General features: G+C 39.9%; 2 protein-coding genes across 2 annotated transcripts; both read right to left on the bottom strand.

The window, feature by feature from the left end:
- On the bottom strand, window positions 4,422-5,407 carry LOC109847526. The gene is made up of 2 exons (XM_020416755.1): window positions 5,070-5,407; window positions 4,422-4,893 (listed from the first exon to the last, which is right to left on the bottom strand). The coding sequence occupies exons 1-2, from the start codon at window positions 5,405-5,407 to the stop codon at window positions 4,422-4,424; spliced, it is 810 nt and encodes a 269-aa protein (XP_020272344.1).
- LOC109848329 lies at window positions 7,364-10,431 on the bottom strand. Its single transcript, XM_020417774.1, has 2 exons — window positions 9,373-10,431; window positions 7,364-9,309 (listed from the first exon to the last, which is right to left on the bottom strand). Exon 2 carries the CDS (start codon window positions 9,215-9,217, stop codon window positions 7,916-7,918), a length of 1,302 nt encoding a protein of 433 aa, XP_020273363.1. The 5' UTR covers window positions 9,218-9,309; window positions 9,373-10,431; the 3' UTR covers window positions 7,364-7,915.

Genomic DNA, 15,274 nt, shown 5'->3' on the forward strand with positions numbered 1-15,274 from the left:
CGGCACATGTCGAACATTCTTGAGAAGTAACTTGTACCCCACACTAGTCTCCACACACACATCTCCAATACCAGAGATCTTGTATTCCCTATCATTCCCCATTCTTACCTTGCCAATGTCACCTTGCATGTAAGAAGTGAACAAATCACGCCGAGAAGTGACATGAAATGAGGCTGCTGAATCGATCACCCAAGTGGAGTATTGACTTGTGTAGTTAACAAAACTGTCATCACAAGTAATGAACACTTCACCATCACACACAACTGTTGCGGTGTTTTCCTTCTCATTTTCATCTCTAGGTCTAGACTGGTCTCTTTTACCCTTTTCTTTCAACTTTCTACACTTGGATTTTTATGTGGCCCAGCTTGCGGCAATAGTAGCAAACAATGCCCTTACGAGACTTTGATCTACCTTTTGACTTGTCATTATGGTCATGACCGTGAGAGTTTCTACGTGAACTCCTTCCACGGTTCTCGATAACAAGAGCTGCTGACTCATTTGTAATGCCTAACTCTTTGCACCTCAACTCCTCATTTTGCATACTGCCTTTACCATGGCAAGAGTGACAGGACCGTTAGGTGCCGAATTACTCAATGACACCACAAGAGTCTCCCAACTATCCGTTAAGGAACTCAAAAGGATCAAGGCTTGTAATTCTTCTTCCAAAGTCAATTTCATAGTTGACAGCCTGTTTACACAATCCTGAAACCTACTCAAATGCTCACTCACAGATGAGCCCTCTTGATAATTCATGTTCACAAGTTTTCGAATGAGAAAGGCTTTGTTTTGGGCTGTTTTGCGCTCATACATACTTTCAAGTTTCTCCCACAATTTCTTGGCATCGGTCTCAGTTGAAACATGATGAAATACCGAATCATCAATCCACAGTCTAATCAAGGCAACGGTCTTGTGATTGGATGTGGTCCAAACTGCATCAGTGGTTGTGTCTGGTTTCACACCGGTTACTGGTTCATAGGCATCTTTACAAAACAACATATCCTTCATTCTAGACTTCCAGATAGAGTAGTTTGTGGATGTTAATTTAATCATGGTACCACTACTACTGCCCTCCTCCATTTTAAAAATTTACCTCAAATTGCAGCGGAGCAAAAGAAAGAGCGACCTTTGTTCTTGAACTGTCGATCATATTTGACGGTAGTGTAGATTGGCTCTGATAACACTTGTTGGGTTAAAGAGGTAAACACAAACTAGATTGTACCATAGGAATTCTTCTAAGAGTGATTTCTTCAAACACCTTGTGTGCATACACCAAATCACAGATAAATGGAGAAACAAAGGAATCACACAAGACACCATGCCATGAGCAAGCAAGCACAAGAAATAAGAGAAGACACAGGATTTTACGTGGAAACCCTTTCGGGAGAAAACCACGGGAGCACTCGGCACAAATCCACTAGATCAAAAAGAAGTCATACAAGTACAAGAGATTGGAACTCACAATAGCACTCTCTCTCTCTCACACTCTCTTACAAGCTTCAAGAAGAAGAGAGCAAAAAACCTTAGAAGGCTTGGTGAAGAGGCAACTTGGAGAAGAAACAATCCAGAGAGACTCCCAGCATAGAAAAGTGTGGTTGACCCTCACATAACAAAAAAAAACCTTTGCCTCCGTATTCCATACAGAGGTAATATGGGTGAGCTGCTAAATGGGCCGGGCCCAATATTGTCTTCAACAATAACAGTTTTGTAGTAGGATATGTTTTGTCAATCTTATTTCGGTTTCTTCATTTCTGTTTTTTGGATGACATGTTAATATCTTCTAACACCGAAACTTGTTCAAGTACCCCCTCATCCAACAGAAAATCATTTAAAGCTTAATATTCCTTCGAGCTTCAGATTAATGCCCTCCACAAGATTATTTATCCTCTCCTTGATCGCAACCCAACTAAAACTTGTTCAGTCCCATCAACCAGGGCAATTATGATGACCTTGCATGGACTACTAACAACGAAAACACACTAGTTGCTTCATATGATATGGGTACGAAAAACTATCTAAAATTGTTCTAAGTTAAATTTGAGAAAATACACATAAAATCCTGAGCTAAAGAGCAAATGAGATATAAAACCAGAATCACACATATTCCAAACTAACTGTATATATAGTTTCAGTACACTCTGGCTGAGCTGGTAACCTGGCCTAGTTCACAAAAAAATGTATGCATGAATTACCTGGAACTTGCATGCAGAAATGTCAGTATAACACCAAGCTGAGCTGTGTTGTATTTGTTTGAACAATCTAACTACTACCTTAAAAATCTACATCTTAGTTCCAGGTGCTTAATGCTGATTAGCATAATATAGAAACTACAGGTCTCAAGTATGTTGGCCTTCTTGTTTTGATGATGTTTAACAAATAATTTACTTCTAATGTTGTTTGTCTAGTGTTTGTATTTTCGTATTTATTCTAGGCAAACAACGAGTTGGAGGATGGATGGAATCGAGCTTTCACGATCATATCCAATGGAGGTTGGCGGAATTGTGGAGTGAAGCATTGCAATTCAAGTTGAAGATCCAAGTTCAAGCTTCTTCCGCATAGTGTACCAAGTTGAGCTACAATGAAGATCAATATCAAGCTTGGGTAACATTAGTTTAGGTTTATATTATGTGTGTTAGTACCTTAAGCTCAATTATATACACACATAAACGTTTTGGTTTTTGTATATATATAGTTATATATATACATAAATGTTTTGGTTTAATATTATTCGAGTTTTAATATGAAACAATTGAATACAATTGAAAATACATTTCTTGTTTCATAATTATATGCATATATATGATTTCATCAATATTAATTTTATTTAGTTTAAGAAAATCATATTTATTGTTTTTTTTAAAGTTTGCAAAATATGTAATTTTGTGAAAATATTATATTCTCAGCTTTTAGACTTAACAATAATCATATACATCTTTTATTAAGTCTATAAAATCTTTTTGTAATGTTTCAAAATATGGTTAAGCTAAAATGTCAAAACTATTGTGTTTATATTTTCATATTTTGGACTATTTTACAAAATGATGATTTTTCACAAATGGAAAATGCAATTTGGAAAATTCTTTTTATAACATGTTCATTTACATGTTTAAATAGATTTCCTAAAGTTTCATTATTTTTGGACTTTATTTGTTATTTTTAACATATTTTCAAAAGTCTCAAAATCTATTTCAAAACTATCATTTCATATATCAGTTTGCGGTCGAACGCCATGGTCGACCGTGCCTGTGTCTTTTGCTGAGTGGGCTGCAAAAACATTCGTGGTCGACCGCTACGGTCGACCGCCACGGTCGACCGCGTAAGTCTCTGGAAGTTTTCTGGGTTTCTTAGCTGGCTCACGGTCGACCGCGAGTTTTTCATGGTCGACCGCCGTTCACTCCAACGACTATTTTTGTACAGAATCAGATTTCTGATTCTTGGGATTTTTGGTCTTTTCCTTTGGGGTTTTGGCTGAGATTTTGGGAGGCTATAAATACCCCCCTTGCTCTCATCCTTTATAGTAATCCAAGAGATTTAACAAAGTTTTAATCAAGGGTTTAAGTTTGTTTAAAGTGTATTTAAAAGCTTTTAAGCATTTGAGTGTTTTGGTTTTGTGAATCAATTCCACAAGAGCTTGAGGAGATCATCTATTTGGTGTTTGAGCGTCCAACTCTTCTTCTTCCACTCTTGATCTATTGAGAAGTTTTCTAAACTCAATCTAGCTTTATATTTTATATTGTTTGATTGTCATTTTATTAAGCTAGTGTTCATATTGACTTTAGTTGATTTTATTTTCTCTTTGTTTACACATACACAACCATTGAGCTTATTGTATTTACATTCATAGTATAATTGGGTTGTGGGATTGTGTAACTTAGAGAGTGAGCTTATAATTCGTTCTCACCCATTGTAGAGAACAAACACTTTGTATTGTGCTTTATTGTGAGATCACTTTGTAATACACTTATACACCGAGAGAAGTATGTGACGAGAGTCGAGGATCGTCCCAAGAGGAGTGGTGTCGGTTGAAGAACCTAGGGAGAGGTTGTATCCGAGCACTTGAGGGAGACACATCTAGTTCAACACTTGAGAGGGTGTAGAGTGGGATTACAAGAGTGTGTTAGTTGTAGAGTTTTCGGTAATCTAGAAAACCATATTGTGAGGTGTAAATATTGTTCGGGTAAACGTAGAAAACCCGGTTGTGATAGTGGAGATCTTCTCGAGGTGAGGAGCGGAGACGTAGGTCGTTAGGACCGAACTCCCTAATCATATCGTTTGTTTGTGATTGCATTGGCGCACTTATTTTTATGTTCATATATTATATCTCCTTTGTATATTGCTTATTGATTATATTACCCACTATCTAGTTTAGATTATTTACCCTTGTATTAATTACATATCCTTGCATATATCTCATAGTATATTGGTCACTCAGAGGAAGGGTCCCCTTTCTGATTAAAGTTATTCATATAATTAACATGTTCAGATAATGGTGCATCAGAGGAAGGGGAGTTTCCAATTTGACATTCCACAGCAGGATGTCCATTAATACCACATATTTCACAGTTAGTAGTAGAGTTAGATGCTACTGAATTCATGCTCATCTTATCAAATTTTTGAAATAAAGCATCTACTCTAGAAGCAATATGGTCTAATGCATCTACATCATACCTCCCGCTCTTTTTGGGTAAAGAGCGCTCACCTGACCATTGGAAATGGTTCTGCGCCATATCCTCTATGAGTTGTTTTGCATCTCGTACACTTTTGTTCATCAATGCACCACCCGCTGCAGCATCCACGGTCATCCTTGTGTTGTAGAGAAGACCGTTGTAGAAAGTGTGAATTATGAGCCAATCCTCTAACCCGTGATGTGGACACATCCTTAGAAGATCCTTGTACCTCTCCCATGCATCATACAATGACTCCCCTTCTTTTTGAGTGAAAGTTGTTATCTGATTCCTCAACTGGGCTGTTTTGCTTGGAGGAAAGTATTTAGTAAGGAATGCTTCTGAGAGTTGGTCCCAAGTAGTGATGGAGCCTGGTGGAAGTGATTGTAGCCAAGCCAATCCTTGTACCTCTCCCATGCATCATACAATGACTCCCCTTCTTTTTGAGTGAAGGTTGTTATCTGATTTCTCAGTTGGGCTGTTTTGCTCGGAGGGAAGTACTTAGCAAGGAACGCTTCTGAGAGTTGGTCCCATGTAGTAATGGAGCCCGGTGGAAGTGATTGCAGCCAAGCCCTTGCCTTGTCTCTTAGTGAGAAGGGAAACAACCTTAGCTTGATTGCATCATCCGACACTCCATTCATCTTCAATGTGTCACAATACTCCAGAAAGATTGAGCTATGGGTGGTTGGTGATGCAAACTCCTTCAAGGATCGGTCTTGATTGCCTTGGTTTTCTTGGTCTCCCATGGTGTTTTTGCTTTTCAAATTATCCTTTGTTTCTCGTGCCTTCTTCCTAATATGACGCAAGGTCCTTTCAATCTCGGGATCACACTCGATTGGTTCTCCAAGTCGTAAGGATCTGGGCATACAAGGGTGCCTGCACCACAAGAAAACAAAGGAACAAGTCAAACGTAAAAATAAAAATAAAACAAATGAAAGAAAAAGTCTAGTCTAGTCAAACAATGAAAAAGTTAATATTAACAATGCCGAAGTCCCCGAAAACAGTGCCAAAAACTTGTTCACTCATATCCGCAAGTGCACAGATATCGTTGTAGCGATGTAAGGTTGTATCCTCAGAGACTTCGTTGTTAATTACTGATTTTCACTGTTTTGTAACTATCTAAACCAATCGTGTTAAAAAGTATGATTTTTGATTATCAATAACGAACACGCTAGCTAGTATCAACAACGAATTCACTCAAATAAAAGGATCTAGGATTGAACTTCGGTTTCAACTCTGGTTCGAATCAATAAATTAATCAATTGTTATCGAATCTCTCAATGCATTAAGAACGACTAACCTATGATAACTATTAGTCTCTTTCGACGACTAAAAGTCGTGCTTAATTCAGCCTAACAACCTATTTTCATAGTGTTAAACCAAATTAAACCCATTAAGTTCTTGTTAATCCCTCATGTTCTCAAGGAATAATTAACCTACTTTCGTGATCAATTAATTCTTGTTCAATTACTATTTTCCGGCGTCAATCTAACCTTTCAGTTCAAATCAACATCCTAAAAGAATTAAATCAGTGGCCAATTGAATTAACCCTAGGCAATTAGATACTAGTAACTGAATAATGCAAATCGAACAATCAATAACAACAACAATCAGTTCATTAATTCATAACCACAGCCGAACCTTGTTCAATCCCAGATAAGACAATTACTCACACATAATTGAAATAGAAAACATGATAACAATATATAAGATCATAATCATAAACTAGAAATTGAAATAGATCAGAAAGATAAACCGTAGTGTCGAAGTTGCACACAATTCTCCACAAACAGCAGGTTCCAAATCAAAAGAAAACTAATCTAAGAGTTTTTAGAGAGAAGAAGAGAAGAAGAAGAAAGAAAAATCCAGATCTCTAGCTTCCAGGTCCTCCCTGATGCTTCAGGACGTCTCCTTTTTATCCTCTTGCAAAGACGTGTTGAAAGATAAGTTCAAATAATGCTCCAGATCGCAAGATAACTGACTGCTGTCATCCAACACGGCTGTGCAGATCGACATGACCAGGCCGTGTTTAATTCTGTTTCACTCTGCTTTCTGGGCTTATCTTCTATAACCAACACGCCTGTGTTGTTTAACACTGGGTGAACGTGTAGCCACTTTTCATGCATTCCTTGACTCCTTCTTGACTCCGAATCCGTGCTAAGCTCCAGTAATTCCTACACAATATATAAATAGAGCAGTAAACAAGAACTAGGGAGCTTAACAGGGCAAAAGTGCAAGGAAATACATCAAATAACAATGAATCTGTAGGTGAAACATAGTCAAAATATAGATAATAGTCATGTTTATCAACTCCCCCATGCTTGAACTATTGCTTGTCCTCAAGCAAAACAGATGGAAACACACACATGAGAGGGTACAGATTCAAAGAAAATAGAAATTAAGCACAAAGGTATCCACTATTCTCAAGTTCACATGCAACATTATTCCACACAACCCCATGTCAAAACAGAAATCATGTCTCAAGTTCAAAGTTGAAGAAAATGTATCTGTAATCGTTCACGTACGTTAGTGCAAGTGACTCAACTCATAAACATTGGAAAAAGAAATGGCATGACAAAGTTAATTTTTTTTTTTGATTACCCAAAACTCCCCGTGACAGACACATATCTCATCACAATGGGTCATACTCTTCCTACTTAAGGTCTCAAAGGAGCACTCGGTTTCCTTGCATTTTATTCAAAATTTTTTTGAAAATCCCGTCATAATTAACACCTACTGACGTGACAGCCATACTTCTGAGGGTGCGGTGCCAGGTACTCGGTGCAACAGACTTTAGGACTTTTTTTTACAAGGCCGAGTGTTTCTCCAGTAACCAAAAAGTATTCCAAGTCACCAAAGAAGCTTAGGTTTTAATTAGATGAGTTGAGCCAAAATCCATTCCTATCTCTCCAATGTTTAGAGTTAAGTGTCGACCAAGTGGAACTCGAACAGATAACATCCTAACCAACTGAACATGAAACAAAGCCTTTTTTTTTATACAATGGGGCATGTGAACTAAATGATGCACGTGTTAGAAGAGTTTTCAAACAGTGGTACTATTTTTCTTTTCTTCTTTTTTTTTATAACTAAATGAAAAATCCCAACACAGAAAACAAGCACACAAAAACACAGTGAAAAACACACCAAAGCATACATAAAAGACATGAAATACCAACGCACTCCCCCATGCTTGAATTGCACATTGTCCTCAATGTGTTTGAGTAATTGAAAGGGGGATAAGAGGGACTCACCGCTCATTGAGGTGGCGGTGGAGGTGCATAATCATGAGGTAGAGAAAAGTGGTGCAAATCTTGTATCAACTGGTTCATCGTCCCTAGTGTAGTGCCAAAACCATCCAGACGCGCGTTAATGGCATGGAATTCTGTGCCCATATCTTGTTGTAATGAGTGGATGGAGTCTTTCAAGTGTTGTTGCCCTCTCTCCAACATGTTGAACCTGTTGGTCCAATTGAGGGACGCACTAGACGTTGATGCATCGTGGGGCGAAATGTATGGAGCCGGTTGATGTAGGGGTACCTGAGGAGGTGGTTCGTAAGGCAAGTCACCTTCAGGTGGCTGCCAATTTTCCTGGCTTTCAGTGTTAGTAAGATCATGATTAGGGAGTGGGAAAATAGGGCCTTGAAAGAAAGTTAACCAATATTCGTCTTCAACTTTAGTTATAAGACCAAAAGTTGTGCAATATGGAAGATCCAATCGGGATATTGGTTTCTCAATTGGTAGGTGAGTGAATGATAAATTCATACGTTCTGCGAGGATTGTGATCATCCCTCCAACAACAATGTCACCTACACTAGATTTCCCGATTTTTTCTAATTGTTTGGCTAAAAAGTATCCCACATCAACCACCATCCTATTGACAAGACAGTATAACAAGAAGACTTCGGTATCCCTAAAAACACTGACGCTCTCTCCCCTACCAAAGATGGTGTTTGCCATGAGCCGCTGTAGATAGCGGAAAACAGGGTTATAAATTTGGGAAGCCTTGTTTTTAGAAGGTTCATAAGGTCGAACATTTGCCCTACCCTCTCTCTCACAGGTTATTGCTCTCCAAAAGGTGGCTGGATCCCATTCTCTCGGTGGTTTTCTGAGTCCCTGTTCAGGTAGGCTAAGGAGACGGTTAAATTTAGCCATACTGATCACATAGCATTTGTTAAAGAATCGAAAAATCAGTCGACCACCTGCGACGCTATCATTAGCATCAACAACTAAAGAACTTAAGAACTCAAGGGTAAGTCTCCTGTATGTAGGCCGATGCAAAGTCACAAATTCTCCCCAACCAATGCCATTGAACAAATTATAGATGTTTTCTTTCAGTCCTAATTGTAACAATGCATCATTATCAATGAATTTTGTCGATGTCATGCGCCTAGAGACCAAATTATTAAACCGTACCTCTTGATTAAGATCAGGGTCAAAGATAATACCATCAGGGTTATTGGAAGGAGGCGAAGGGTTACCCCTTGTAGACCGGTGTTGCAATGCTGTTCGTGAGTTGGAGGTTGTTGCGTCATTGCTTTTTCTGCGTTTTGGAGCCATGGGGCTGAATGGAAGATCGTTGGAGTTATTGGACGGCGCTTCTCTCGTCGGAACTTCAGACGTGTTGGCTTTGTGTTAGAAACATTTCTGGCCTTGGGGCGCTTCTCTCGTCGGAACTTCAGACGTGTTGGCTTTGTGTTAGAAACATTTCTGGCCTTGGGTTAGATAAGAGGCGGAAAGGATGACTAGAATGGGAGAAAGTCAGAGGGAGGATGAGTGGGGGAAGTATGGGAGATCAATGGGGAAGTCTGTGAATGGCCGGCTTTGGGTAAGTTGATGGGTTGTCAGGAGTTGATGTGCTGGGATTGATTGGCTTTTTGGGAGGTGGGTGGTGTAATTGGGATTGATTGGGTGGTTTGGAGGTGATGAAGTTAATTGGAATGTCAGATTTTTGTTGGGTTTGGTCAAAGAAATCAATGAGCGGTCACTTTGGGCGAAAAAGAAAACTGTCCTGGGTGATGTTGGGTTAGATGGATTTGGGAGGTGGGGTCAAAGAAGATGGAAGGAGGGTGGGGTCAAAGAAGTCTGGATTTCATATTTTTTTTTCTTTTCTTTATTTTTTTTTTTCGGCCACGGGTGTGGTGGACGTCTTCTCAGGGTGTGGTAGACTCTGGAAATGAGGTGAAGACTGTCCCGACTGCTACACGGGTGTGTTGGTGGACACGGGCTAGCCGTGTCAACTGTGTTATCAATATATTTCCTTCTGTCCTCTTTCGCCTTGAACTCTCTGTTACCTATTTTTCTTCTGTCATTCACGTACACACCAGTTCACTGAAACCTGATTACATGTCATGAAAACTAATAATTAAAACACTAAAAAGAAAAATAAAATGAAAGAGAAACTTGGGTTGCCTCCCAAGAAGCGCTTGTTTATGGTCATGAGCTCGACCCCTTCAATGATCACAATGATGATGAATCGAGAAGGGTAAGAGTACCCAACTTCTCGATCAGAGTTCCTGCGAAATAATGCTTTAATCGCTGCCCATTGACTTTGAAGGTTCCCGTGGCTTCACTCCATACTTCGACAGCCCCAAATGGGTATACTTTACGCACTTGGAATGGTCCAGACCACCTCGAACGAAGTTTTCCGGGAAAAAGCTTGAGTCGAGAGTTAAACAAAAGTACCAGGTCTCCTTCTGTAAATTCTTTACGAAGGATGTGTTGATCATGCCACTTCTTTGTTCTTTCTTTGTAAATCTTGGCATTCTCATATGCATCCAACCTCAATTCGAAGCTTTCTCTGTTCCCCTGCTTCTTTCAAATCTAAATGAATGTTCTTGATAGCCCAATGTGCCTTATGTTCCACTTCAACTGGTACATGACATGATTTCCCATAGACCAACCTGAATGGCGCCATACCTATAGGAGTCTTATAAGCTGTCCGATATGCCCAAAGAACATCATCTAGCTTCATAGACCAATCTTTTCTTGAACGAGACACTGTCTTCTCCAAGATTCCTTTGATTTCTCGATTAGTGATCTCCACCTGACCACTTGTTTGAGGATGATATGGTGTAGTCATTTTGTGAGTTACTCCGTACTTCCTTAGAAGCGTACTTAGGACCCTGTTTGCAAAGTGAGATCCTCCATCACTGATTACAGCTCTTGGGACACCAAACCGGGGGAAAATGACCTTTTGAAATAATTTGACCACCACTTTCACATCATTTGTTGGGGATGATAAAGCTTCAGCCCATTTTGACACGTAATCCACTGCTACTAATATATATTTGTTGTTGCGTGATGGTGGAAAAGGTCCCATAAAGTCAACCCCCCACACGTCGAAGAGTTCGACTTCAAAAATGTTATTTAGTGGCATCTCATTCCTCCGTGAGATATTTCCTGTCCGTTGGCAACGATCACAACTAATCGTGAAACGTCTCACATCCTTGAAAAGTGAAGGCCAATAGAACCCAGATTGCAAAATTTTAGCAGCGGTCTTGGTGGTGCTTGCATGACCTCCGTATGGTGAAGAATGACAGTGGGATATGACATCCAATACCTCCTCTTCAGGCAGGCATCTTCTGAATACTTCATCTGCACAGCGCTTATAAAGACAAGGTTCATCCCAATAATAATGCTTGACATCTGATAGGAACTTCTTGCGTTGTTGATAGGATAATTCAGGTGGTAATACCCCACACGAAATATAGTTTACAAAATCAGCGAACCAAGGGGCTTGAAGACTTGTAACAGCAAACAGGTTGTCATCTGGGAATGAATCATCCAATGGCTCCCTTTCACCTTCTCCTTGATCCATTTCTTGCCTGAGCCTAGAGAGATGATCAGCCACCACATTGTCAGTTCCTTTTTTGTCTTTTATCTCGAGATCAAACTCCTGTAATAAGAGAATCCACCTTAGCAGTCGTGGTTTTGCATCCTTTTTAGCCAAGAGGTACTTCAAAGCGGCGTGATCCGTGAATACTATGACCTTCGACCCAACAAGGTATGATCGGAATTTATCCAATGCAAACACTACGGCTAGGAGTTCTTTTTCTGTCGTCGCATAGTTCATCTGAGCTTCATCCATTGTTCTACTGGCATAGTATATAGCGTATATTTTCCCTTCTTTCCTTTGCCCAAGAACAGCCCCGATAGCATAGTCACTCGCGTCGCACATAATCTCGAATGGAATGCTCCAATCAGGTGATCTCATAACTGGGGCAGTTGTCAAAGCTTCCTTTAACCTGTCAAAAGCATCAAAACAAGATTGATCAAATGCAAAGGGAACATCTTTTATAAGCAAGCGGGTTAAGGGTTTGGCAATCTTAGAAAAATCTTTAATGAAACGCCTATAGAACCCGACATGGCCTAGAAAGCTCCTAACCCCTTTTACATTAGTCGGTGGTGGCATCTTAGCAATGATATCAATTTTAGCTTTATCCACTTCAATACCCCGATTAGAAATTAAATGACCTAAAACAATTCCTTCTTGTACCATAAAATGGCATTTCTCCCAATTTAACACGAGGTTCATTTCTTCACATCTCTTTAAGACCTTAGCAAGGTTATGCAAACAGTCATCAAATGAAATGCCATAGACTGAAAAATCATCCATGAAGACCTCCATAATGCCCTCAATAAAATCAGAAAATATGGCCATCATGCATCTTTGAAAAGTGGCAGGGGCGTTACATAGGCCAAATGGCATTCTCCTATAAGCAAAAGTGCCATATGGACATGTAAATGTTGTCTTCTCTTGATCGCTAGGATGAATTGGGATTTGAAAGAATCCTGAATACCCATCTAGGTAACAGAAATAAGAATGCCTAGCCAGTCTTTCTAACATTTGATCGATAAAAGGGAGGGGAAAATGATCTTTTCTGGTAGCTTTATTCAGTTTTCGATAATTAATGCACATGCGCCAACCGGTGACTGTTCTAGTGGGTATTAGCTCATTTTTTTCATTTTTGACAACGGTCATACCTCCTTTTTTTGGTACTACTTGAACTGGGCTCACCCACTCGCTATCTGAGATAGGATAGATGATCCCCGCATCAAGTAGTTTCAGCACCTCTTTCCTAACGACTTCCTTCATGTTCGGGTTTAGCCTTCTTTGATGTTCAATGGAAGTTTTGTACCCTTCTTCTAGCAAAATTCGATGTATGCAAATGGATGGATTAATGCCTTTAATATCGTCTATGGAATAACCTATCGCATCCCTATGAAACCTTAGAACCTTAAGCAATTTCTCAACTTCCTGGTGACTTAAATCAGCATTAACAATTACAGGGTATTCACCATTGGTGTCCAAGAATTCATACCTGAGTGAGGAGGGGAGTGGTTTGAGTTCTACCTTAGGTGCAGTTTTTCTTTCACAAACCTGTTCTGGGTTGTTTCTGCTGCTGTCTGACACGGCCGTGTCCATGGACACGACCTGGACATTCAAATCTTTTTCGGTTTCGGTCACTGCATCAGGTCCTTTGCTGTAGGTGATTTTGGTGCAGGTTGGACTCCCATCAAGCATTGTAACATAGGAGGATACTTCCTGATCATCGTCAACTGGTGTCTCATTCTCTACTAAGCATTTCTCAAGTGAATCACTTGATATGCATTTAATAAAGTCTTCTCTAAGCACCATATCAATCGTATCAATCCTGCAGCAAGTATCATCAATTAGTGGAAACTTCATAGCAGAAAACAAATCAAAATTCACCTTTTCATCCCCTATATTGAGAGAGAGCTTTCCATTCTTCACATCGATTATCGCTCCAGCAGTAGCAAGGAAAGGCCTTCCCAATATAATGGGGATTTGAGAATCCTCATCAATTTCAAGAATAACAAAATCAACCGGGATGAAGAATTTACCAACCTGGATAGGTACATCCTCTAATATACCTACCGGACGTTTAACCGATCGATCCGCCAATTGGAGGGAGATAGTAGTGGGCTTCAAGTCTCCCATCTGCAACTTGTTACATATAGACAGTGGCATAAGACTGACACTAGCACCGAGATCACATAGAGCACGATTAATTGACATATCACCAATTGTGCAAGGAATTGAAAATGAGCCAGGATCTTTAAGCTTAGGTGGTAGCTTATTTTGTATGATGTCACTACACTCTTGGGTCAAGGCTACAGTCTCATATTCCTCTAACCGCCTCTTATTTGATAGAATCTCCTTTAAGAATTTGGCATAGGATGGCATTTGGGAGATGGCTTCAACAAATGGGATGTTAATATGCAATTTTTTAAGGATTTCTATGAATTTCCCAAACTGTTTCTCTAACTTAGCTTTAACTTGCCTTTGAGGGAAGGGTAGTGGAGGCTTATAAGGTGCAGGTGCTACATATCTCTCAACTTTCTCACTACTGTGCTCTTTCTCATTTGACACTAACCTCTCACTCTCATCAACCACATCCTTATGGTCATTCCTTATCATTGGTCCCTCTAACTCCTTTCCACTCCTAAGTGTGATGGCATTGATAGATCCCTTTGGGTTAGTTTCAGGTTGCCCAGGAAACATCCCGGAAGGTCTGGAAGAAGAGCTAGATTGTTGGGCCACTTGAGTGATCTGATTCTCTAACATTTTATTGTGGGTGGCTAAAGAGTCAACCTTGGAAGTTAGGTTCTTGATGGCATCGCTCATGATTCTATTCTGATTTCTAAATTCTTCATTTTGTTTATTCTGGGATGACACAAAATTCTCCATCAAGCTCTCTAAGTTAGACTTTTGGGGATTGGGGTAAGGGAGTCTCGGGGCCTGAAAACCTTGAGGTCGAAAATTTGAGTGAGGAATCGGGTTCAGGGGTGGATTTTTATAGGATAAATTAGGATGATTTCTCCACCCCGGGTTGTATGTATTGGAAAAAGGGTCCCCTTTCTGATTAAAATTATTTATATAATTAACATGTTCAGATAATGGTGCATCAGAGGAAGGGGAGTTTCCAATTTGACATTCCACAGCAGGATGTCCATTAATACCACATATTTCACAGTTAGTAGTAGAGTTAGATGCTACTGAATTCATGCTCATCTTATCAAATTTTTGAAATAAAGCATCTACTCTAGAAGCAATATGGTCTAATGCATCTACATCATACCTCCCGCTCTTTTTGGGTAAAGAGCGCTCACCTGACCACTGGAAATGATTCTGTGCCATATCCTCTATGAGTTGTTTTGCATCTCGTACACTTTTGTTCATCAATGCACCACCCGCTGCAGCATCCACGGTCATCCTTGTGTTGTAGAGAAGACCGTTGTAGAAAGTGTGAATTATGAGCCAATCCTCCAACCCGTGATGTGGACACATCCTTAGAAGATCCTTGTACCTCTCCCATGCATCATACAATGACTCCCCTTCTTTTTGAGTGAAGGTTGTTATCTGATTTCTCAATTGGGCTGTTTTGCTCGGAGGGAAGTACTTAGCAAGGAACGCTTCTGAGAGTTGGTCCCATGTAGTGATGGAGCCCGGTGGAAGTGATTGCAGCCAAGCCCTTGCCTTGTCTCTTAGTGAGAAGGGAAACAACCTTAGCTTGATTGCATCATCCGACACTCCATTCATCTTCAATGTGTCACAATACTCCAGAAAGATTGAGATGTGGAGGTTTGGGT

Source organism: Asparagus officinalis, chromosome 7 (genome assembly GCF_001876935.1).
Source record: "Asparagus officinalis chromosome 7, Aspof.V1, whole genome shotgun sequence".
Taxonomy (NCBI): domain Eukaryota; kingdom Viridiplantae; phylum Streptophyta; class Magnoliopsida; order Asparagales; family Asparagaceae; genus Asparagus; species Asparagus officinalis.

What these genes read in the sequence shown, in the direction of transcription:
- LOC109848329 (XM_020417774.1), bottom strand. Translation starts at nt 9,217, where the DNA reads ATGGCTCCAAAACGCAGAAAAAGCAATGACGCAACAACCTCCAACTCA.
- LOC109847526 (XM_020416755.1), bottom strand. Translation starts at nt 5,407, where the DNA reads ATGGGAGACCAAGAAAACCAAGGCAATCAAGACCGATCCTTGAAGGAG. An exon ending in TTGTATGATGCATGGGAGAG is followed by an intron (nt 4,894 to 5,069) that starts GTACAAGGATTG and finishes TGCATGGGAGAG; the next exon opens with GTACAAGGATCTTCTAAGGA.